Below are 26,327 nucleotides of genomic sequence, written 5' to 3'. Positions count from 1 at the left end.
CATTCATATGTAACTTTCTGTTTGATGCTACCAATTTTTTGAGAGCCTAATAGTGCGCTTTCACGTCTCAAATAGGCTTATATTTGAATTTTTTTTACTTCTTTCATTTATTTATTTTGACCTTTGAGTGGATTCTTTTCTAAAAAATCGATGTATGTGGCAACGTTTTTTTGACTGTTCATGCATTGATGAACACCTCTTTTTAGCTTGCGGTATTTTTTAATGGCTCAAACGAAGTTTGTAGCATTTATATTAGTCGTGTGTTCTTTTTCAATGCCACTTATCGGTTGACCTAACTTTTTTTCTACGCATTTGTCTTCTCGTCCTAAAAAAACGGGATAATAGGTAGCTCTTGGAGGAAATTTAGTGTTCGAGTGGCTCTCGTACGTCTGTAAGTATTCAATTTACGCCTAACTCATCTTTAAGTATGCGATTCACCAAGATTGTTTTGAGGATAGTTTCAGGGTGTGAATGGCGGTTCTTAGTCTTAAAATTTTGACCACCCTCAGTCACCCACCCTGAAACCCCCTCCCCCGATACCTTTGTCCATATTCTTGCTGGCGGTTTGGACCCCCTCTCGTCCAGCTCTCTCACAACCCTACCCCCTCTCCCATCTCTTGACCCCTCCTAAGCTCGTCATCCTAATGCTAGCCTCATTAAGCCTCACCTGGCTACTACCAATGGCAACCAATCGCCCGCTCGCCGGTCTTTTGAGAACAATTTGCCTGACGTTATTGTTTGTTTTTTAAAAATGTACACATATTAATCCGATTTTGTCTGTCTTTTTAAATTTCTCTTAGGTCTTTTTTTGTTTTGTGTTAATACTAGAACTAGTCTTTCTGTGCGCAGTCAGTGATTTTAATTTGTGTTATCAATAATTGAATTATTTTTGGCTCAAGGCTTGGAAATTCAGTGAAAATTAATTTCATAATCGCTATGTTAACAATATTTTGACAGTTGTTTCCAATCTTTGGTGGGTTTTTTTCATTTCAACGGGAGAATGGTTTTTAATTTTTTGAGCCATGAATGCGAAATAAAAAATTCTGTTTTTTTTCTGTTTCAGTTTGAATAAACTTCGAAAATTAAGTAGTTTTTGTGTCCGTTTTTTTATATTGCCTGTGCATACTGCATATACAAGCATGTATGATTTTAGCTTTCTTCTGAGACTTAGTCCTATTCGCTCTGCTTTATTAAATTGTTTAAATTTAATGATTTCAGCCTTTCTTAGATTATCAATTTTTTATGGTTTTCAATCTGCCTTATGGTTTTCCAATGTGTCTGTTTGGCTGTAGAGTGAATTGCGGAATTCATGTTTTTAAGACCATTATCATGAGTTATTGCGTGACTTTTTAGCCCGGTCAGTTTTTGGAGCCTATCATTATTTGCACGTGCTGAGAACTCTGCCCATTTTCAAGGTTGCGAGATATGTTGCTATTAATCCCAAATTTTGCGGTATCAAGATTTCAATGTTTTGTGTCAAGTTTGCCTTTAAATTTAACTCTGTGCTGAGCTTTTTTATCTTTACTGACTGATGTCGTTGATATACTTTTTTGTTATTTTGTTTGTGATGTCAATGCTCAAATCTTTCCGTTATGACAGGTGTAATTTTTAAATTGCTCTTGAACGATGTTCATAGCAATTTACAATTGTAAACGTGTTTGTGTGTCTTTTTTATGCAAAATTTTCGCTTGACAATTTTGACTTTTCGAGTGACTTTTACGCCCTTGAATTTTTGTGTTTCGCGTGATCTAAAATTCTGTCTCAATCACAATTTCAAGCAGTTGAATTCAATTGGCGGTAATTTAATACTAAAAGTCAAATGAAAAGTGCGCCAAAACTGGTGCCATTTCTTAGTTTAAATTTTAATAGTGGTATATATTAACCTCTAATGTGGTTATTTGAAGCCCACTATTGAACATTAGTCCCATTTAGGCTCCCCCTCCCTCCCTCCTGCCCCCCCCCCCCCGACTGATGCAGTCTGCAATTGATTAGAGCTCTCACTAGTCACTCGAGAGCAATTCTTCCGACGTTTAGTCGGTTATGTTTACCAAGTCTGGCGAGGTTAAAATATATATTAGACAAAGGATGATGGTTTCCGTTTCCGTTACGGTTTTATTTGTGAAGTGCCAATGCATCGAGTCGCTTCCTACTATGTTGTTTTTGCCAGAAGTATTTTCTTCAAACGGTGTTTTGACCTAAATGCGAAAGAGTACAATTGCCCTCTGAACTATTTTCTTATCGAAAGAAGTTCTTTTGATCACGCGCTGCGTTTAGTGTACAATTCTGCATTTCAAAAGTGTTTTTTTTACAGAATGATGCATATAGATAACCGTTTTTTAGCCTTTTTTTGCCCATATGGACCAATTCTTTTGTTTGTATTTTGTTTTGATCGTTGCTGCAATAATATGTAACCCTGAATAATGTGGCATTGAGAGCCTAATAGTGCGTTTCAGTTGCAAAATGGGGTTAATTCTTCTCATTTTTAGTAGCTTCTATAATCTGAGATCTTTGAACCTTTTTTATGCAAAAATTAGTGTATAAGCAACCTCTTTGCTAATTCTCCCATTTTATGCCTTTTTAACGTGCGGTTTTTTGATGAAATTGCATATGTTGATCCAATTTTCTTCGTTTTTGTCAAATTTTTTCATTTTGTTTTTGTTTTAATTGCTAGAAAAAATCTGTAAGCCGTCTGTACGCCGTCAGGGAGTTTAGTTTCGTGTTAATAATAAATGATTGATATTTTGTTATTAAGTATTGTAATTCAGTAAAGATTTGTTTCATGAGTGCATTTTTTAAAATTTTTTGACATATGTCGGCAAAAAATTCTTTGTTTTAAATCTTATCTTTTAAATTTTATCTGAACTGAAGGACTCCTTTTAATTTATTCTAATCCTCGATAAATTTTTGGCTTTGTCAAATTTATTTTGTGGTTCCTTGGGTTTTGATGGTAAAGCAGGATCTTCTGGTTGTTTCCCTCTATGTTTCCGGAAGGCTCCCCCTTTGTTTCCGGAAGTCTCCCCCTAATCTAATTAAAACGGTGCTATTTTTAGATACCGTTGTATATAACAGTTAGTGACTGTTGAAAGCTATTGACTGCTGAAATCCACCGGCGTAAATAATCTTTCCTGTTTTGAAAGCAAAGCTTTTGAATTTGTTGTCCAAGCCCTCAAGCGTCTTTCTCTTCAGATTTATCTCTGTATCTATGGGACTGTGTGCGTGCAACTCCTCTGGTCACCTGAGCAACCATGTGGATGTGGCTCCCACTCAAGCATCCCTCACATTTGCAGTTTCAAACACTCTGGTTAGTATATGCTCAAAATCAAAGACATGCAAATTGTAGCCAATCGTTGTTCCGATGTCCATTCCTAATAACACCAGAAAAGTGGAAAAAAGATAACTGTAGAAACGCGATTCTTACTGTCTAAGAATATCCTTCTTAGTTATCACCAGTTTTGACCTTATTAATTGCTCTTGAACAAAGTTCTAGCAATTATTGTAAACGTCTTTTTTATGCAAATTTTTTCGCTTGACAATTTTGCACTTTTCTTCAAGAACATTCTTTGACTTCTCAAGTGACTTTTTCACGCTTTCGTTCTTCATTTTTGAGTGATCTCTGTTGCTCCGAAGTAAAGCGTGTTGCTAATATTAAATCGATTGCAGAATAATAGAGGAAAGTGAATCGTAGCGCTGTGGCTAGTGCGTGCAGGTGTGGATCTGGAGGTCAGTGGTTGGAATCCCGGCGGGCGAAAGGTTGTTTGCTAAAATAAAAAAAAAATGTTCTAGGTTACAGCCCCTGAATTAAATTACCTCGCCTGTCGTTCAAGAGCAATTGTTCCGATATTTGTCGGCTTATGGTTTGTCCCTTATTAATAGCCGCCGTCAGCCTCAAACGGCAATTATCTAGGCGCTGTCCTTTTTACAATTCAAAGAATTTAAATTGTATTAGGGCGCTGTCTTTTTAATTGCTCTCAAACGAAGTTTGTAGCAATTATGTTAGTCCTGTTGGTCTTTTTTTATGCGATTTTTCGCTTGACCGATTTTTCGTCTGACGATTTTGACTTTTCGTCCTCAAAAACGGGATAAACAGGTAGCGCCCAGCGGGCATTAAGTGCTCTTAGAGCCTTTCAGCTCTGTTTCAGCTCACTGTTTTGGAGACTTATACTTATACTTATGGTGTGAAGGGCGGTTCTGAGAGGTTGAGAAACCCCCCTCCCCCGTTGACCCCCATCCCCACCGCGCTGTTGCCCCCCCCAACCCAATGTTGCCCCCATCAGCCCCCAGTGCACCCCCCCCCCCCCCCCCCCCGTGGCTAGCTACTGATGAAGCCAACCGCTCGCCGGTCGTTTGAGAGCAATTCGCCCGACGTTAGTCGGTTATGTTTTATAGCTGCGAAGCTGTAAGCTGAGTGGAGCTATATTGCTGTGCTCCTGGTTTTTTACGACTCGACGAGGAGTATTTGTTTTTACGACTCCAAGGGGAGTATTGGTTTTAATCTTTATTTTTTACCGGAAGTACTATTTGTTCAGGCGGCGTTTTCACCTAATAATGAAAGCGAGTGAAATTGCCATGTGAACAAACGTTTTCTGAGCGAAAGAAGTTTTCTGTGCATGCGCTGCGCTCAGTGAATGACTTTTTGACTTTGAAAAGTTTTTGAGAGATTGGCGCATATAGATGACAGTTTTTAGCCGTTTTTCGTCAATTTGGCCCAAAGTTTTTTTTGTTGCTTGGTTTTTGAAATCGAAACCCAATATTTCTGAGAGCTTAATGATGCGTTTCAAGTGCAAAATTGGTCCATATTTCTCAATTTTTCTGTCATTTTTTGACTTTTCTTTAGTTTCATTTTTGGCTCTTTGAGCGGATTTTTTAAACTAAATTAGAAAACCTTTCAAAGTCTCTATGATAATTTCTGAATTGGTTGCCTTTTTGGCATGAGGTATTTCTGTTTAATAAAATTGTACTCGTAGTAATCCGATTTTGGCTGTTTTTTTTTTCAAATTTTTCTGAGTTTCTTTAGGTGTACTTTGAGTTCATTTGCCATAAAAAACCTTTTAGTGCAGCATCGGTGATTTTGGTTTCGGTTTGTGACTAATTGAATTGTTTTTGGCGATAGCCCTTTAAGATTGAGTGAAAATTATTACCATCTTTTAAACTTTTTTTGTTGTTTTTATTAAATTGGTTTACTGTTTCGCAATTGAGCTCTTTTCTCTTCTTACAGAGAAAGGAAGATGGCTTTGTAATGTTTTTAAATCTCTATTGCTTAAAAGTTTCCAATTTAATTTTTTGACTTTTCAGAAATTGCGAATTATTTCAATTTTTTTACAATGTATGTATTCTCTACATTCTAGCATGTTTCCTTCTAACATTCTCCTGAAACCTATAGTTTCTTTCGTCCTACCATTATTAAATTGAAAATTTTTGATTTGAACTAATAGTTTTTGTCTTTTTCCTTTATTTTTTTTGTGCTTGCAGTTGATTTTATTTAACATAATATGGCACTGAGTTTTTGCTAGCTTGACTCTTATGATTTTGACTCTCTGTTGCAAATATTCTTAGGACTTCGTTTTGGCAACTTGCGGATTTTTGCGTTTGAATATTGTTCTGTCTCTTGAGTCTTTGTCATTAATCTCGATCTGATTATTTTTTGGTCATTGTTCAGCTTTATCGAGTTCATCGTGATTTAAAGCGGCAACTAATGTTTTTAGTTGAAGCGACAAAGTTTTTTCGGTTACCAATTGATTTGTTGTTATATTTAAAAGTGTTTCGATGGAGAGGATTTACGGAAATTGATGTTTTGCAACACTTTTCGACCATTTCTAGCAGTATTCAAGTTTTTCTTCCAAAATAAAGTTTTTTTTTGCTTAACATGGCTTGAATTGTGTGGCTCGCGTACTTTGGCTTGCCTTTATATAGGAATAATGAAATTTTTAAGTTCAGTTGGTTTTATGGGCTCCCTTCATTTTTTGACTGATTTCTTTTTATTTTTTATTAGTTTAGTGGGAATCAGTTACTTTTGTTAATTTAAAAAGTAAATTTTTTATGAAGACGATTCTTCGAGTCGTTTCCGGAATTGCTCCGGCTGTGTTCTTAAGGTTTTTTTTAACTGGAAGTACTATTTGTTCAAACGGTGTATGACCTAAAAGCGAAAGTGAGTGAAATTGCCGTGTGAATTTTTCTTAGCGAGAGAAGTTATTTGATCATGCACCGCGTTGATTGGATGCCTTTTCGACTTTGAAAATCGTTTTTGAGAGAATTGCGCATATAGATGACAGTTGTTAGTCTTGTTTTCGTCTATTTGGCCCATTTTTTTGTTGTAAATTGTTTTTGTAGAAGTAAGATTTCATCGATGCTGCATGAATTTGTAACCCTCTGAAATTGATACCACAACGTTTTTGCACGCCTAATAATGCTTTTCAAGCGCAAAATTGGCACATTTCTCAATGTTTAGTTAATTTTTGGCGTCCTAATAATTTCATTTTTGGAGCTTTCAGCGTGCTTTTTCCACGCGCTCAGTGAATATGGCAACCTCCTTTTGATAGTTTATCAATTGAATGCCTCTTTTTGTCGTGAGATTTTGTAGTTTTTTTTTAAGTTGTTCACAAATTAAGCTTGTTTTGGCAGTTTTGTCCAAATTTTCCATTCTTTTTTGTATTTTGTAGTTAATTACAATTAAAACTCTTTACATGTGCTCCGTCAATGGTTTTATTTTCGTTTTATTATCAAGTGTTTTTTGGTAATAGGCCTTTGAAATTGAATATAAAAAATTGACCATTCATTGACATTTTTTCAATTTGTTGTATTGCTTCGATTTGTTTTTACTTTCCAGTGAGACAGGAAGATGGGTATGCAATTTTTTGAGCATCGATTGCTTAATAATGAAAAACCCATGTTGTTTTACGGATTGGTTTATTGGTATTTTTACAAAATCTGCGTTCTCCACTTTAGCGTGTATCTTTTCAACAGTGTACTAAATTTATAGTTTTTTGCCCTGCTTTTGTTAGTTGTAAAACTTGATTTAAGCTAATAGTTTGTCGTGATTTTTTAAAATTTCTCATTTGCAGTTTGTTGTTAAATACAATATAGCACTGAGCTTTTGCTAGATTCACTGTTAACAATTTTTCTGGACAGTTTTTTTCTGGGATTAATCATTGTGCCAGGTTTTTGTGATATCAGACTTTTTCCTTTTGCTTTTTGATCTTTCATTTAATTATTTAATGTTTCATTATTATTTAATTATTAAATGGTTACAGTTTTTATGGTGTAAAATAAAGTTTTAAACAAAAAAAATTACGGAAGGTGATAATTTTCTTAAGAAATTTTTGGATTATTTAAGTTTTTTTCTTTGAAAAATAATTTTTTTGGGAAACCTACATAGCTTGTACTTTGCTGCTTGAGCAGTTTATATATTACAAAATTGCGTCATACAATATTACAAAAATATTACAAAATTGCGTCATACAATTTTGTAATATTTTTTGCGGGTAATAAATACAGAAGTAATTGATATTTTCAGTTTTTTTTTCAGTTCAGTTGATTTTATGGACAATTTTTTTTTTAATTTTGACCTAACTTACCAGTTTTAGTAGTCACCTGATTAAGTACCATTTATTTTAAAAGGTGTTTTTTAGAAAGAAGAATCACGAGTCGTTTCCGGATATCTATGTTTTTTGTTTCGTCATCTGACGCTCTTTTTCATTTTGTTTCAGCTTTGCAAAGCTGAAATAGTAAAATTTTCTGATTGACTTCTTCCTATCACTAACGACGTTTGCGCAAGTGACGTCATTTCTCTCACTTTCTCTAACAAAGGTTTTAATATGATTTGCTTGATTAGATTTGGATCATACATGGCTTACGTCTTTCATTAAAAAAGACTTTGCACTTTAAAACTTGAGTTTAATTTGAATTGGTTTAATTTCAAAAGAACTCATATGTGCAGTAAATCCCTAATAAAAGGCTTCTGCGAAATGAATTTTAACAACCTTGATTAATTTATCGCTGATTTTTACCTACCTTTTTGAGAGGCGTGGATTTTTTTCAATTTAGTTCTGTATGTTTCTATCTCCATTATACGGCACGCAAGTCTATTCTTTCGCAGCTATTCCGGCGATCTGCCGGCTATTTATTCAAGATCTGTTCACACATTTTCATAATATTTGAATTCAAATCGGAGTAGTGATTTTAATCACGCCGAAACTGGAAGTGGATCGAAAAAGCTAGTGGTTTTGCGGCGTGAATTTTTTTGCTCTAATTTTAAAGTAGAGTGAGAAACGGTGTTTGAACAAAACTTGGCTTTCTCGCTAGTGTGTTTTGTTCAGATGCGGCTATTTGACTTTGATTTTTACTCAGGACTTATCCTGCTTTTTTTATTTCATTTCACCTTTCGATCACGGTTTTTCGTTTTTACCAAAGTCACGACTTTAACGTTGGACTTACCCCTCATTCCCTAATTTCAACTTACGGAACTTATATTTCAAGCATCGAATTAAAGCAAATCTGGTCATGGTCAAAGTATCTTAGTGTATTCTGGTAATTGATTTTAGTGTTATGCTTATTGTCCTCCATTTTGGCTGCTGTGTTCACCATATTCATCGAATCTAATGAAAATGTGGGCAATTTCGCTTCGATTTTTATTGTTTTTATTTCTATTTTCTGCTTCTATTAGGCTATTATTTAGGCGCTCTCCTTTGCAATTCCGAAACAGGAAGTGGTTTTTGGCGTGACTAACGTTTTTCTAAGCGAGTGGTTGTGCAGCGTGAACATTTTTTCTTTCTTTTTTTTAAGTAGAGTGAGAAAACGGTCTACGAACATAATTTCGCTTTCTAGCTAGTGTTTTTTTTTGTTCGCATGCTGCTTTTTCGCTTCAATTTTTACTGCTTTTTCGTTTTTCTTGATAGAATTTTTTTCTAAATGGTTTTCCCAATCCATTCGTAGTTCATTCGAGGCCTAGTTTTTTGTTTGAACTAAATTTCTTGTTGTCGCTAGTGGTTTTTTGACAATGATTTTCTGTTTTTTTTATAATAATCATAATAATAATAATAATGAATTTCACTAAACTTGGTTTTACCAAGCTTAGTAAGTCCCTAACGGGGCTTGAATTTGATTTACCTCAAACACTGTCCATCCATATGGGTATGATTTGTAATTAAAATTTTTCTTAGCTAAATCAAATAGATATTCTTTGATTTCTCTTTTGAATTTGGGAGGACTTGAATATGGGTTATAGTTGGGAAATCACGCGCCAGTGACATCGAAGTTTGTTGAAGTTTGTAACTCGGTCCATTCCTTATTTGCCAAAATTGCTCTGCCTCAAGTGGAAATTTTCTGGTCAAAATTGTGTTTAAAACTACGAGATCCAAAAAGACAAGTTAATATGTGATCGGAAGTAAATTTACTGATCGAAGACAATCATTGTATTCTTTATCAGTAAAATGACTGTTTGATTGTATCCATTTTAAACTTTTTCTCTGAAGCCTTTCCCTTTGCCTGACGATAGTTTTACTGGCATACCAAACATTTGATCCATAAAACAAGGTCGATATTATATAAGTTTTGACTAGGTTGCATTTGACTGACAATTTTATTTCACTTGGAATTGTTCTCTTTAGATAAGCAAGCTTCTGGTTTGCTTTTTCGACAAAACTCAAGTGATGATCCCATGATAAATTTTCTGAAAAATATATGCCCAAGTCCTTGAAGTGTGTTTCCTGTGAGATGGCTCCATTGCTGGGAAGACGCAAAATTTGCTTGTTTTGATTTTTACGTATTGAAATTTGCACGTTTTTAAACTTACTGAAATTGAAGTTTAACTGATTCTCCTTGCTCCAAACAATAGCATTTTCAATATCTTTTTCCAGCTGTATTTTATTGTCTGCAGTGCTGACGATTTTTTGTCATCCGCGTATAAATAGCACTCATTGACAATTATTTCGGTTAGGTCATATATATAAACGGAAAAGAGAAACACTGTGAAAATTGACCCTTGAGGCCCACCGCTGGTGATTGGTCGAAAGTCTGATTTTCCGCAAGATATTACAACCCTCTGCTGTCGATCAGTTAAATATGACGCGAAAAACCTCAAGAAAGCACTGTCAAATCCTATTCGACATAATTTTGAAAGTATGATATTATAATTGATGGTATCAAAGGCCTTTGCTATGTCTAGATACACTGTCATTGGCATTTTGTTTGGTTCAAGTAACTCATACAACCTGTTGCAGTAGAGAAGTAATTGAGTGATGGTTAAATGATTTTTCCTAAAACCATGTTGCTCTACGCAAAGCTTTTGTTGCGAGAACTGTTTATACACCGTACGCTCAAATAGCAGTGACAAGGAGCTAAGCATGGCAATCGGTCGGTAGTTCTTGATATCTAATTTGCTACACCTTTTGAAATGGGGTCGTACATGCACTTTTTTCCACAAACTGGGAAACTCACATTTGCTAACACAGCAACTGAAGATAAACAAAAGTTGATTCGAAGTGTACGGTAAAGCAGACTTCCAAAACTTTGGGCTGATTCCATCAAAAGAGTTAGCACCACTACGTATGTATTTGATTTCCTCACTCAGAGCCGCTTTGCTAAACTGAATGTCATCAAGAAATATTTCTGGACTTTGATTTAATGGAATAACAAATTCAGAATCGTCTTGAACAAAAACAGAAGCAAAATAGTCGTTAAAACATTCTGCAATGCTCTTGTACCCAAAAAACTTCTTTCTCCATGTACACCATTTTCTCAGGCAGAGCTGGCTGTTTTGTTGTTTGTCTCATTAATTTATATGCATCGTTCGTTGACCAGACTTTGCTTTTTTCAAGGAAATGTTTCTTGTCATTATTTAGAGAAAGGGATAACTCTTCTCGAAGTCGTGAAATTTTCTCTGCGCTTTGTGTATTTTTCAAAGCTGTTTTTGAGTTTATTTTCTAAATGGATACTGATATAGGACATGTAAAAAGGCGCATTGGTTCTTCTAGAGGTTTTGAGTAGAGTTGCAATGGAAGACGCTAGTTCTAATTTATGGTAAAGCGAGTCGACAATATTATCAATTGAGTCAAAGGAAGACATTGGAAAATTAAAATTGGTCGTAAATTTGTCCCAATTAGCTTTGCCAATATTTAAACGTTTCATTTTAGACAAGGCTTCTTGCTCAGCATATTCAATCGAAATTTGAGCCGACAAATACTTGTGATCTGAGAACAATTTCTCTAATATTTCGCTACATAAGTTAATATTGGTACTAAGAAAAATATCCAGCGAGCTTGCATGGGATTGCAGTGATGACATATTTAAGTTTTTGAATTGTTTCAAAACTATTTCTTCGCATGAGCAGTTACTACTTATAGTAAGCCAATCTGTGTGAGTGAAGTTAATGTCACCATTCAAAAAGAAAGTAAACGATTCATTGGGTCTTTGATATTCTTGGACATCTCTGACAATCTCCTGAATGGTTTTGCAGAACAAATCTGCAGTGAGTCTATATTTGGTGTCAGCTGGGGGATTATAAAAGGTGATAATAACGATTGTAACCTCCTTGAAGAAGTATAAGCAACAACAATTGAAATCTGAATTTGTTCGCAAAACCTCTACTTTGCATAATAATGTGTTTCGGTGTGCTATTAGGACACCCCCATGCGGTCCAAGTTTTCTATCTGATCGCGACTGGATTGAATAAGATTGACTAATTAGGACTTTTTGGTTTTCAATAATTGGGTTTAACCAGGTTTCTGTGAGGCAAACAATATCGGGATCAATAGTTTTCAGAAGGATATCCAACATCACTCGTCTATTCATACTTAATAGTGAACGACAATTCAATGATAGTACACGCAAATTTTTACTTGATTGTAGTGAACTGAATTCATGAGAGTTCGTTAGTAGGCAAGTATTTTCTTCTATAGATAAGTTAGTATCAATCATTTTGTTCCGGAAAAACAGCCTAGCTGATCTAATTTTATTGTCTGAAAGGTTGATATTCAAGGTTTGAGCAAGTTTAAACCGATACTCTAGAGCTTGTTTTTCTTTTTTCCCACTCATTTTTAGATAAAAACTGTTTGATAAAAATTTTGTCGGCCTTGAATTTTGAATTTGACATCATGATTCTGCATTTCCAAGTATTTGAGAACTTCACCACCAACGGTCGCGGACGAGTTTGGGTTGAGTTAAGTTTACCCAGACGAAAAATGTCTTCGATATTTAATGTCTGGATTCCAATTTTTCGAGCAAGTTCTTCAACTGATTTTTTGTCATGACTGATTCTGTCCAATAATCGTTATCATTGTATCGCTCCTTTTCTCTGGTACTCCAAAAACTATGATTTTATTTTCTCGCTCTGATTGACTAGTTAGATCAGCATTCGCTATCAAGTTCTCTGTTAACTTTTGAGGTTCATTCTCGTATCGTGAATTTTTAGGTGTCAATTTAATTTCTTCAATGTTAAGCATTTCGCTTTTAAATTCAGTAATCTTTTTGCATGTCGTCTCTTATTCCAGCAACGCTCTGTTGAAAATTATTTTGCAAATTTTCTATTTCGTTGTTTTGGTGACCTATGACGTTTGCTCCACAGGCTACGCAGGCCCAAAAAGCACTATTTATCTTGTCCAATGCCACAAAGTTCTCATGCGACAAATCTGTACATGCAAGGTGAAACCATAAATTGCATTTAAAGCAGTTAATGCAATAATTTTTGCAATTTAATTTGCAGGAGCCGCAATTAAAATTTTCAGAGGCGTTGTTATTTGTTTTTGTGCCTTTCTGTTTTCCCATTTCTGACTTTGCTTAAAAAATAGGCGTTGGGGAATGGTTTTCGATTGTTTTCACAGGCAAACCGCCCCAGAAAACTTGGGGTGGGGGGAGATTGAACCTTCACAGTTAGACCACCACGGAAAATTGAACAAACAATAGGTACGATCACACCGGAGAACTGTTATTGAGCTTTTCGGCTAGCTTCCGTAGACTCAATTAAATAAACTGCACTCCACAAAAAAAAACAGATTGTAGGAAAGGTTTGTAAGTTTTTCAATAAGAGTTTTCAGTTATCAAGTTCAAGATTCCATCAACTCAGCAACTCAAAGTACGTGCATCGAATGTTATTTTGATTTGCACGTTATTTTCATTTTGGAAATGGTTTTCCCAATTCGCTCATTGTCCGTTCTAGGTCGTTTTTGTTTAGTCGATGAAAATTTTTTGAATTGTACGTCAGGACTTGTCCCGCTATGTTTTTTTAAATTCGCTTTGCCTTTTGATCACATTTTTTGTTTTACTTAAGTCACTGTTTTCACGATTGTCTTACCCCACTCAGTGTTTCAACTGAATGGATTCTAAATTCTTTCACGCATTGAATTACGCAATGTAGTGAATACGGTCAAAGTCAAAAGAGCAAAATCAGAAGAAACGGGATAAACCGATAAAGCCCGGTCATTAAAACATTGAGAATTAGGTTATCAAAGTTCAATAGAGTTTTTTTCTGGCTGTTATTAGTATTAAGCCTAATACCCTTCAGTTTAGATGCTGAATTAAGTATAGGTTTAGAATCTAACTGATACTGCACACTGAATTAGAACAATTTTTGAAACCTAGGAAAAATTAAGTATAGGTTTAGAATCTAACTGATACTGCACACTGAATTAGAACAATTTTTGAAACTTAGGAAAAATCTTTTTGTTTTTTTCTGTTTCAGTCCCGATGTGCGTCTAGCGCGTCAACGGCGGCTGTTTTCTGGCAATCTGTTTAAATATTTTTAAATATGGGAATAAGTTTTGATGTTGAAATTCTATTGGTTTACCCCCTTGAATGTTGAAAGGAAATTCATTGATAGTAGGATTGGAAGGTGTAAAAATCAGTCGATGGAATATAGTCTTTGGACCCGCATTTTGTATCCAAGATACTAGATGGAAAATAAAATTTAAACAGAAGCACCGCTTTATCTTAAAGATTATTATTAAAAGCGTTTTTTTAGTTCCTCTAGTACTGTGGGCAGTTTTGTACTAAGTTTCTGTCATATTTTTACATTTTAGTGGTTCAGTTATCTTAAATCAACTAATTAGCCAATAATGACTTTTTATATTATTTTTAAAAGTTGAATCGATTTAATTAAAATTTCTAACTCGAAATTAAGCTGATTGTATGAATTTGAGACAGAATTGGTCATTCGGAACAGTTGGTCCATCTTTATTTGGTGTGCTTTACCTCGAGCGTTGTTCACAGGCATCGATTCCTGGAATAGTTGCTGGACCGGTAACAGCCACGATAGTACAATATACAGGGCAGTGGAGAACGGTGTTTCTAATCACGTCTATTATCAACCTGTTCGGAGCATCTATCTACATGTCATACAGCGCCACAAGTCAAGTCATTTGACGACAAGATGCAAAATACAACTGACATAAATTGCTATTTCATATAATGTCCCAAAGTTACTGTAAATGCTGCTTTTCAGATGTGCTAAGATCCTTTTTTCATAATGAGCTAGTATGAGAAGAAAGATGCGATTTAATACACTGGTAGAGTAACTGATTAAGAAGACAGGTGGGTGAAAGCTAATTTTAAGTACTAGCCATTTAAACCATATGTAGTCTTGCTTCTAAATCGTTGCCTTCGGGAGGAAAGGCATTTTTCATCATGTAACATCCTTTCTCTGTTATTTTAACCTTCGTTTACAACCTCCAATTCCGTGCCATAGCACTCTGGAGGAACGTCAGAATAGTAACATAAGACGCAATCTGCTCACAGCAATTCCCATGAACAATTCAATCTTCAATCATATCAAGTGTCTTTTGTGGGATCTTTTCCGTTTGTGCCCCCCCCCCCCCCCCCAAGTATGTTATGCACCCCCAGTTAGAGAGCACGTGTCATTACATAGTAAATCGTTGTGTAAAAATGTGGCACCCCCCGCTTCGGGGGGTGCAAATAATGTGCACCCACTGAGCTGGGGGGGGGGGGGGGGGGGGGAGGAGGAGGAGGGGCACAAACGGAAAAGATCCCTTTTGTGAGACAGCGGATGCCATTCCTCCTCTCCCATGGACTGAATTTCTTCCTGGTACTGAGAATCCCACTCACCTCCTGTAATTTAGTCAAACCGAAGTTCATAATAGCTTGACACAAAATATGTACTCAGCGGTCGCCATCTCATGATAGCTTGATTGCAACTTTTTCTGCAGAAGTAAAGTTTTTCTAAAACCGGATGACTTCTCAATTCAATATCATCTTGATGAGATTTAAGGCTAGCTTGTTCCAGATAAAACGAAATCTGGTACAAATTATTGTCTCTTTGCAGATTTATCAGGAACCGATTATTTCCTTTGTGTTACTTCTTAAAACTACTAAGAATGAAAAAAGGATCTTGGACTGCGCGCTAAAAATGTAATATATTTCTATGCTTCTTTCCCATCAAAATAATTTATTTAGATTTTCCCTTTCAAGATTCAGTGTAGTTTATATTTTACAAATTATTGCGACTGGTTGCGATATTAACTATAAAAGAATAACTTCTTTTCCTCAATTGAATTTGTTTTTCCCTATTTTTTTTTGAAAGCTACTTAACAGAGAAGTTTTTCTGAGAAGTTAACCGATTTTAGCTCTAATGTTTATTCTGTTGGCCCAACTGACAGAAATTGCAACATCGCGCGAAAATGATGTTCTTAGACCAATCGTTGTTGTAAGATTTCATCTCATTATTGCATAGTTGTCTGTAAAAATACAAAACTATCTATATTCTGTATAATTCTATCTTCAGAAGTAGCGTACTATTAAAGATCGTCTTTTAAATACCAAATTCGAATGGCATGTATTATTGATACAAATGGGTGGACTAATGCATTCAACATTTGTCATTATCATTTAAGTTTATTGAACGCGTGAGTTGTGACTCTCTGTTGGCGCTTTCGCACCCTCTGTATACAGCCCTTCGTACCATGGCTTAGTTGTATTTTGGTATATTTCTGACATTGATGTGTCAAACTATCAGCGATAACCGCTGGCTTTCTGGGCATCATCAAGAAAGGAATAACAGACGTTACAATTAATCTACTCATACAATATCAATTTGGCAAGATCTATGACCGTTTTTAATTGCTCTTAAACAAAGTTTGTAGCAATTATATTAGTCCTGTGGCCTTTTTAATAGCCGCGAAGCGATAGCTGGGGCTATTATTGGCCTTATCTTGGTTTTTTATTTATTTCGTCGTCAAGATTTTTACGACCATATGACGTCACAACCACTTCAAATCTGCTTTTTGTTCATTCGTTCATGCAATTTCAACTGAATTGCGTGCGTGACGTCATTTTTCACTCTTTGTGGAGCTAGTTTTTTGTTCCTTCGCGTGATTAAATTTTTGGTCACACGTGACTTACCTCATTTCAAAAAATGACTTCCTCACTCTGAAATTGACTTTTCTTTACTTTAATTCAAAGAGATAAGGTCAAATGAGTGCTTGCTACTCTAATTGAAGGTTATTTAAGAGCAGCTAATAGAAACAGCAGTAAGTTATACAGATTCTTAATCAATAACTAACATATCAGCCCTCAATGAAAAGAATAAGTTTCTTTTTTGGTCTGTCTTTTTTAACCTTCTTTTTGAGACTACAGATCTATGAAGCTGTTGCGGCTATTTTCTGGCAATTTGCCAGCTATGTTATGCAATTTTTCGCTTGACTGATTTTTCGTCTGAACCATTTGACTTTTCATCCTCAGAAACAGGATAAACAGGTAGCGCTCGGAGGGAATTGATTGGCCGAGCAGCTCTCTTAGAGCCTTACTTGTCTCTCAGTATGCGATTCACAGAAACTGTTTGAGGACACAATTTCAAGGTGCATCCCCATCACTCAGCTCTCAGTATGCGATTCACAGAAACTGTTTGAGGACACAATTTCAAGGTGCATCCCCATCACTCAGCTCACACCCACTTGATGCATCCCGTATCCCTAAGCCGCAGCTGGCTACTTCCGAAGCGCACCACTCGCCAGTCGTTTGAGAGCAATTCGCCCGACATTAGTCGGTTTGAAAAAAATTTTACCTCATCTTGTACATGAACAATTGTTCCTTTATCTTTGAGAAAGTAGTAGCGTGTATTGGATGTTTCGAGCAACAACAACAACGCATACATGAAACCCATAAGTGTCAAAATTTTTTTGATTTTTATGGTGGCTAGTTATTGAAAAGGATAGACATTTATCTTGCTAGGGACTGGATTTCTGGATGAGCAACTTTTAAATATGTGAGAACCCAATTAATTGGATTCTATTTGTGCTGTTTTTTGTAGAACGTGTTCCGCCATTTTTTGATGACTGAGCGTACGCTGATTTGAAGGTGAAAAAATCCGTTTTGGTAGCCTACAGTGATCGGGTTTTTTATGATTTTTGGTTTGACCTTTATTACTGTCCTGATTTTTACTGTTTTATTGTAAACCTCTGTCTTTTTTATTTAAGATTTTCGCTTGACCGTTTTTGTTTTAGAATTATTTTCTTTCTCAAGTGATATGTTCACGCTTGACTTCTAAAGTCTGAAGTGATCTGATTTGAAAGTTTCTCAACTGATTCCGAAAGTTTGTTGCTAAATTAAAGGCGAGTTTTAGGGTTAAGGTGGAAAGGACGATATAGCTAGGTTGGTATTCTGAACTTTGGGGGTTTAAACACTTCTGGGTCGGGATCTTTTTCAAACAAACTGCTGTGCACCACCCTCCCTATCTAAATTAATTTACCCCGCCTGTCGTTGGAGATCAATTCCTTCGAAGTTAGTGTTTTCAAGTAGGCTTTTTGGTAATTTTGTCTCTGTAAGTTAGGTTGTTGCTAGCACGTGGTTTAAATTGTTAAGCGTTTCACGAAATATCTGAAAAAAGTAATATGAAAAATAAATGAGAAAATTTTTGCTATAAACTTTTCGTTTTCGTTGCTAGCACGTGGTTTAGATTTTTAAGCATTTCACGAAATATCTGAAAAAAGTAATATGAAAAAGAAATGAGAAAATTTTTGCTATAAATTTTTTTCGTTTTTGCGATGGGGCTAAATTTATTTTGAGCTAGGTTCCTATATAGATTTTAGCAACACAATATTGCTCTTGAAAATTTTAATACGCTGAAGATTGGAGAAATAATATAAATTTTTAATATTTATATAATTTTTCACATCATTTTTTGCCTCTAGTAATATTTTCTGGTCTTTCTCGCTTTCCTGTGTTCCGGTCAGGAAATAGGGTTTGCAATGTCAAAAGTTCTACAATTTTTGACTACAATTTTTGATATTTTTACATTTTTATTACTGGTTTTTTCGTCCTTTTGGATTACTGGTCAATTGCTCTGCTGGACAGGTGAAAGATTTCTAAGTTCTTTTGGGTTCCAAATAAGGGCATGTCCTGCTATGCTTTTTATTTCGTCTTAAACTTTTTCTTAGTCATATGGCGTCCCGCTCTCGTCAAAATCAGCTTTTGTTCTATTACTCATGCAATTTGTCGACTGCATCGCGTGTGCAAAGTGCCTTTTCTACAATTATTGGAGCGAGTTATTTGTTCCTTCTCGTGAATATTTTTTTGACAAAACGTGACTTGCCTCGTTCTCAAAATGCACTTTCCTCCCTCCCTTAATGAATCTCGCTTAATCTTATTGTGGGATTCAAAGTCAAGTAATGATATGACACTCAATTTGAAGGTTAATTCAAGGCATCTTTAGAGTGCAATCAAAGAAAATAGTTTTTGGGGAAACTTGTTTTTCCTAGTTTTGGCGTCTATGTTATAATTATTGGACTGATATTGCTCGATTGCTTTGCCTTGTATATGGATTACGTGGATTACGGAGTTAAAGTTTCAAGGATACCTGAATTTGTTGATTTTCGAATTTTAAGCTATTTTCAGATTTTGGCTCTTTCGACGTTTTTTGGTAATCATGAATGGATCGGCGGATGGTAATAACAACAGTTTTAACCCAGAGGGAACAGGTAGGGGATTTGGATATTCGAAAGCACGAGGAGGGTTCCGAGGAGGTGGAGCTTTCGGAGGTGGATCAGGTGACGGACCATTCGGCGGAAATCGTAATGAAGACATGAGTTGTTTTGAATTAGACAAACTCCACATTCAGCAGATCGAAGTTTCCACAACCGAGGTACGTCTCAAAACTAAGATCTCCTATTTTGAAGGTGTGGTTCTGAATATTGACAGTTTAGTAACCTTACCAATAGCATTATGAGCTCTATTTATAATTTTGGTGTCAGTGTTAGCAGAACAATCTCTACGAGCCTATCTTTCTATTTAATGCAATTTCTTGGACTTCTTGGTTTGCGGTTGTAGTGTCTGTAGTGCCTGTATAATATAGGTGTTCAGTTCTTGCACATTTAAAAAAAACGCCGTCTGTTTGCACATTAACCGCAAAGCAAACACTTTCGCTCAGAAAACGTTCATATTGGGGTATTCGGGGACAGCATCTTATATTAGACTAATATCGATTTCTCGAATTGCTTCTAGTATTTACTTAAAATCCGGTTCAGAGACCAAATTTTTTCAAAAGCCATGTTGATAAGGATGATTTGCATTTGTCTTCTGAATCCTCAAGTTTTATTGATAGCCTTTTATCAATTGTCTATAAATTAGGATTTCATTTATATCTGACGCGTTGTTAATAGCAGTCGTGGTAAACAGAAAGAGCTTCGAGGAATTTTGCTCGAGAAAATTTTTGCGACATAATGCAGTTCTTATTTTAGTCATTGCAAAGTGTTACATAGCTCGAATCTTTCCAAATCATTTGCTTAAAATCAGTGAAGCAACTATTCAATATACGGGATGGAAAATTGCATTCGCCAAATTTTCTATTTTTGCTCGCCATAATTTATTATATTGCTAATGAAGCGTAATAAATCAGTTAATTGTTCTATCCGCACCCCCGATACAAATTTCTGAGATTTAGTGCTAAGTTAGCCTAATTTCACCTGCTTGAATTCATTTATGGGCAGCTATATTTTTTTGACGTCGAATATTTGAATTCTGCCCGCTCTTTAAAAAATTTTTCTCGTGTCATATCAATAATGACAGATCTTGTTGGTTGCTGATGAGACAGAAATTAACCTGATAAATGGTGTCAGTTCATAGCTAGCGGTTGTCTTGACTTAGATATTATTTGTTCTCAAAATTTTTAGTGATTTTTTGAGTTATTCGTTTATTATTGAACTTTTTGTTGTCTTATCTTTCAATAGAATTAGTGACATGTCTCAGTTTCCTAATAGATTTTTTTTATCGATTTAGTTTTTTCATTTTAAAGCTATTGATTGCTCTGACTTGGACACTAATTGTTTTCAAGAAATCTTGAGGACAAATATTTTTTATTTTTTTGCGACTTTTCAATGCTACTTCGGTCATTTTTAATGCTTTCGGTGACTTTGTTAGTGTTCAAGAAATATAAGCAAGTTCTTCGGTTTTTGCGAAAATTGATTGTGTTTATGTTGTCTGTTTATTTAGTTTCATTTTTGACAGGTGTCATTGATTGATGATGAAGATAAAGTGAACTGAATTAGTTACTTGTTGCAGTCTCATAGCAGTTTTTTATGATTATATTAATAAAATGTTAGCGAATTTCTCCATTTTGACAACTTTTTGAAACATTACTCATGTGCAATCACTTAGAATAATTAAGGAAAGATCAGACATAAATGAAACTATTTAATGGTGCGAGTCCATAGCTAGAGTTTTTCATTACTTTGACCCTATTTTTCTCACAAATTTTGGCGAATTTCCGAGTTTCCTTTGTATTTTTAATTGCTCTCAAACGAAGTTTGTAGCAATTATATTAGTCCTGTCGGTCTTTTTTTATGCGATTTTTCTTTTGACCAATTTTCGTCTGACATTTTTGACATTTCGTCCTCAAAAGCGGGATAAACAGGTAGCGCCCAGCGCGCATTAAGTGCTCTTAGAGCCTTTCAGCTCTCAGCTCAAACTGTTTTGGAGACTTATACTTATGTACTTATGGTGTGAAGGGCGGTTTTTAGAGGTTGAACGCAGCCCCACTGTTGACCCCCCTTTATTGCCCCAACCCCCGCCCCCCACCGCGCTGTTGCCCCCCCCCCCACTGCTACCAACCCCCCTTCCTCCCCATCAGCCCCACGATGACACCCCCCCCCCCCCACCGTGGCTACTGACGAACAACCGATCGCTAAAAACACGCAATTTTATACTAATTTGCAGTTTTTTTCAAGCTTTTTGAAAATTTTTTATCATTTTTTGAGTTTTTTTGGCCCTAGGAGTCAAGGAACTTCCTCTAGAGTTTTATAAAAGCTAACTGCTTCTAGGGGTAGTTGAATGGTTTTACGTGCAAAACGTTGAATGGTTGCAAAACGTGCAAATTTTAATTTTTTTGACATTTATTTTTCGTTTTTCACGTCTTTCCAGACGAAGGGGCCAGAAAACGTCTTTAAGGGCTGGATAATAAGTTACTGAAATTTTTTTATTTTCCATGGAATAGCTTTCGATTTTTATTAGGACAAATTTTAGCAAATTTTTCGACAACACCTGCATTTTTTTCACGTTTAAAATTTTTGGTGGTTTTTAGGCTTCCCCAGCCTCAAGAGCCAAGGAACCTCCTCTAGGGATTGACAATAGGTTACTGTATAATTTCTGAACGTAATGGAATGTTTTTGATGATTTCAACAACACGAATTTTAGCAATTTTTTTTTTACTAAACTTGCAATTTTTCAATTTTTGACAACTCTTGATCATTATTCAGGTTTTTCAGCCGAACAGAAAATCTCCGTTAGGATTTGATAATAAGTTTTGTAAAATTTTGTCATTTTTTAGGTTTCTCCAGCCTCAAGAGCCACATAACCTCCTCTAGTGTTTGATTATAGGTTACTGCATAGCTTCTAGATGTAATCGAGTTTTTTGAATCTTTTTGAATTTTTTATCACTCTTTCCGGCACCATGGTCCTAGAGACCTCCTCCAATGTTTGATAATAAACTGCTGCATAGTTTGTAGAGCTAATGATACGGTTATCAATATTTTAATGAATTCAGCTTTAGCAATTTTTTGATAATTTTTTTTCATGTTCGGAAAATTATTGTCATTTTTCAAGTTTATGGATCTTTATGAGCCAGTGAAGCTTCTTAAAGCTTGAAATAGTGACATTGAAATGGTTTTCAATAACTTGAATTTTAGCAAGATTTTGTTAAAATTTGCGATTGTTTTCAAAATTTTTTTTGTCCTTTTCTGAGTTTAACGATTATTACTGGCCCACGAAGCTTTTCAAGTCTTGCAGATGGGTTACTTGACATAATCCAAAGACAAAAAAATAATTTTGAACATTTTCAATGGGAAACCTGGAAGTTTTTTTAAAAATTTTGCAATGTTTTAAATTTTTAAGATATCAGTTATTTGACTTATTCACTAACAAGGCTAGAAAACTAAAATTTGCAGAGTCGAATCAAGCTAAAGCTAGCCTCACTAAACCGTGGCTAGCTACTGACAAAGCCAACCTGTCGCCGGTCGTTTGAGAGCAATTGGCCCGACGTTAGTCGGTTTTGTTTTGCAGTTTTTGTTTTATTCACATTAGGAACAGGTCTCATAGCGTTTTAATTGAGGTTAAGTTGAAAGATTTATTTTTTTAGTTCAAAACTTGGTTTTATTGACTTTGATACTAATAGTTTTCCTAGAAATATGTCGATTTTTTTTTGTTGTGAGTTTTTATTGCTACTTTGTTGTCTATCTCTTAGTTTCATTGATGAGAGATCACATCAATTGCTAAGTCTGCATAAATGAATGGAGTTAATTGTTAGAGGTCATAGATTTTGCTCATTCTGAGGATGCGTAGGGTCAGTGCTTAACTTGAGTGGCAATCCTATTGTTTCGCGAAACACCAGATCTTGGAAAACTAAACATTCTAATTGGTTCTGCATTTTTTGTTTAATTTTGCGCATATAAAGTCAGGGGTTTTGTTGCTTGATTTAGTTTAATATTCCTAAAAAAATTTTGGATCGTAATTTTTGACTTGTCCTATTATGTTTTTTATTTCGTTGTCAGGACTTCCGTTACGACCATATGACGTCACAACCGCTTCAAATCCGGTTTTTGTTCATTCGTTTATGCAGCTTAAACTAAATTCGTGCGCGACGTCATTTTTCTCTCTTACTGGAGTGTTTTTTCTTCATTTTGCTGATTAATTTTTTGGTCACATTTGACTGACTTCACTCTCAAAAATGAGATCCTCACTCTGAAATTGTCTTTTCTTTACTTTAATTAAAGAGATAAAGTCGAGTGAGTGTGTGTCACTCTGATTGACGGGCATTTGAGGTCAGCTAATAGAAGAGGCAATAATTTAAACAGTTTCTTAATTAAGATAAACGTCTCAGCATTTAATGAAAATTAATTTTGGTCCCTGTCTTTTTTCTTTTTGAAACTGCAATTCTACCCAGCGGCTGTTTTCTGGCAATCTGCCAGATATGTTTCAATATTGTTAAATATTACCGCCCTACATATGCCTTTTATCAATTGAAGGATTTAAGTTAAGATACCAAAAAACGATGGTTGTTATATATATATATATATATATATATATATATATATATATATATATATATAGATGTTCGGATTCTTTAATCTGATGGATTCTTTAATCTGATGGATTCTTTAATTGAATATAACTCACAGGTTTAAAAAATACAACGTTTTAATACGGATCATGTTACTATTGCAAATTCGAAATACCATTATAAGATCACTCATTACACAATTATGTCGCTGTTTTTACAGGCAGAAATTTGTGTATTGTGTAATTTTATGATGGTGAGTTTTAAGTTAGAGAAGTTAAGTGAAGTTGCAGTAGAATGTTACATTTAATTGCTCTGAAACAAAATTTGGAGCTGTTATAAGTCCTGTAGTCTTTTTAATGCGTGTTGTTGGTTGAGCGATATTTGGTCGGACCCATCTTACTTTTTGTCCTCAAAAACTGGATAAACAAGTAGAGCCCGGGGCATTAAGCGGTGGAGCAGTTCTTTTAGATCCACACGCCATACTAGTATCCAAATTTGCGATTAACTGAAGCTGATTTGAGGAGACATCTTCATGATGTGAAAAGCGTTTCCTAATCTTAAGAGTTTGATCATCCCTCAGTCGCCCCCCGTCTTCAGTCACCCCTTACAGCTCTCACCCCTTCCCATAATATTTAGATATCTATAGAGTTTTGTTTTTTTAAACTGATTTTTTTTTATTCATGATCAACACTGGTTAAGTTTCCCTGTTCGGAGGATCCTTATTTCAGCTGAGTTTTTGCAGTAATGATTGTAAATAGGAAGGACAGCTCCGCATTGATTGCATTAATTTGCCATTTCATAATGGAAATCATTTTTCTAATAAATCGTTTTTTCATAAAGTTTTTCCTGTAACTTTATTTCTGATGGATTCTTTAATTGAATATAACTCAGGTTTAAAAATACAACGTTTTAATACGGATCATGTTACTATTGCAATTTTGAATTACCGTTATAAGATCACTCAATACACAATTATGTCGCTGTTTTTACAGGCAGAAATTTGTGTGTTGTGTAATTTTATGATGGTGAGTTTTAAGTTAGAGAAGTTAAGTAAAGTTGCAGTAGAATGTTACATTTAATTGCTCTGAAACAAAATTTGTAGCTATTAGAAGTCCTGTAGTCTTTTTAATGCGTTTTGTTGGTTGAGCGATATTTGGTCGGACGAAATATCAGACTTTATATACACAGACTTTATTAATGTTGGAAGTTAAGCGTTATTTCTTTTCAGGAGGAGTTCGCAGCTTTTGTTGAAACGACAACTGGGACGAAGCCAGAGTCGACAAAATTTGTTCACCGAGACGGGGTTGATTGGTGGTTTTGGTTAGTTATTTCTACCCCTCCGTTCAATTAGTTTTATATACTGGAGGTGAAACTACACGAATGAATTCTCGAGTAATGAGTTTTCGAACATCTGTTAAACAAGTTTATTTTTGGCGTTGGTTATTTCTATTCAGTGACCAACCATTACTTCAGCTGATGATCTCGGCAATATACAAGGAAAGTTAATGCAAGGAAAGCAATATAAACTATTAAGTCGACTATTTTTTCTTAAAGATCATTTTACAGCTATAACATGGCTGATTGATTGGTGTTATTTTGGTTTTGATTAAATTGCTTTGTTTAGTTTTCAGAAGTTCTCGTCCGAAGAGGATGCTAAAAAGGCATTGGACTTGCTGAGACAGCGCAACTACAAAGGACTTCTATTGAATGTAATGTATTCTCGGAAGAAGGACACAATGCGAAAGTGAGTATCTACTTACGTCTGTACAAGATTTTGAAAAAAAAACACTTGAAATCCGAGAGCATATAAAAACAGAAAAAATCATACCAGCCAGAAGTGTATTTTAAATAAATATTACTATTAATTTGCAACAATATAATTAGTTAAAGCAAGTCAAGTTTTTTCGGACCTAAAATCATGCCTTGATAAATATGTAGCCAAGTGAAAATCAGGATCCAATTTTTTGTTGTTGCGTATGATAATTTATGTCTGCCTGATTCTTGTTGTTTTCGTGAAGTTTCAAAGACTTTGTTTAGTTGATGAATGCTGATAATCAGGTCTAATGATTTGCTGATGATTAATTGCTCTCGTAGAGAAGCAATTATTGTAAACCTGTGTCTTTTTTATGCACAATTTTCGGTTGACTGTTTTGACATTTCGGGTGACTTTTAAGCCCTTGACTGTTTGCGTTTTGCGTGATCTAATATTCTCTCTCAATCACTATTTCAAGCAGCTGAACTCAATTGGCGGCAATTTAATACTCAAAATCAAGTAAAAAGTGCGCCGAAACTGGTGCCATTTTTCACTTTAAATCTTTATAGTGGTATATATTAACCTCTAATGTGGTTATTTGAAGCCCACTATTGAACTTCTTAGTCGCATTCCCATTTAGGCCCCCCTCCCCCACCCGACTGAAGCAGGCTGCAATTGATTAGAGCTCCCACTTGTCGTACGAGAGCAAATATTCCGACGTTAAGTCGGTTATGTTTTTAATCTCAACTGACAGCCAATTCTCTAAAGCATGGCCTTTTCGTTCTTGAATTGGAGGAGGTTTAAAGAACGCAGATTTTGTGGAACGCAATTGTCTCTTGGCGTTCTTTTTGAATTAATAATGATCTATGTAAAATTATTCTTGGACTCTTGGCAATCAGCCGTAGTTTCAGTAGTTACAATATTTGGCTCTTCCAAACTACTTGTATACAAGTTATCACTTAAATGAGAGATAATCTGGCCTCGAGCTTTTTATTGCTCTCTGGTCTCATAATGTTTTTCTGCGATTGAAAACATTTGTTGTGTTAGTGCGACGTCTTTTCTTAAGATCTGTTCACACTTTTTGAGGAT

General features: G+C 35.2%; 2 protein-coding genes across 2 annotated transcripts in view; both read left to right on the top strand.

The window, feature by feature from the left end:
- Nucleotides 1-14,490, top strand: part of LOC142341011 (sialin-like) — a 235,460-nt gene extending 220,970 nt beyond the window's left edge. The window contains exons 8-9 of the mRNA XM_075391826.1: nucleotides 3,187-3,301; nucleotides 14,197-14,490. Coding sequence (XP_075247941.1) covers nucleotides 3,187-3,301; nucleotides 14,197-14,349 — 268 coding nt within the window. The 3' untranslated portion in view covers nucleotides 14,350-14,490. The remainder of the gene's footprint in view (nucleotides 1-3,186; nucleotides 3,302-14,196) is intronic.
- Nucleotides 14,491-18,770: 4,280 nt separating this feature from the next.
- LOC142341722 (uncharacterized) overlaps nucleotides 18,771-26,327 on the top strand; it is a 70,417-nt gene continuing 62,860 nt past the window's right edge. The window contains exons 1-3 of the mRNA XM_075392888.1: nucleotides 18,771-19,078; nucleotides 24,714-24,805; nucleotides 25,110-25,229. Coding sequence (XP_075249003.1) covers nucleotides 18,863-19,078; nucleotides 24,714-24,805; nucleotides 25,110-25,229 — 428 coding nt within the window. The 5' untranslated portion in view covers nucleotides 18,771-18,862. The remainder of the gene's footprint in view (nucleotides 19,079-24,713; nucleotides 24,806-25,109; nucleotides 25,230-26,327) is intronic.

The sequence above is a fragment of the Convolutriloba macropyga genome, chromosome 6 (genome assembly GCF_964194025.1).
Source record: "Convolutriloba macropyga chromosome 6, txConMacr16.3, whole genome shotgun sequence".
NCBI classification, from domain to species: domain Eukaryota; kingdom Metazoa; phylum Xenacoelomorpha; order Acoela; family Convolutidae; genus Convolutriloba; species Convolutriloba macropyga.
The sequence above is the reverse complement of the archived record's forward strand: the minus strand, read 5'-3'. Positions and strand labels throughout refer to the sequence as shown.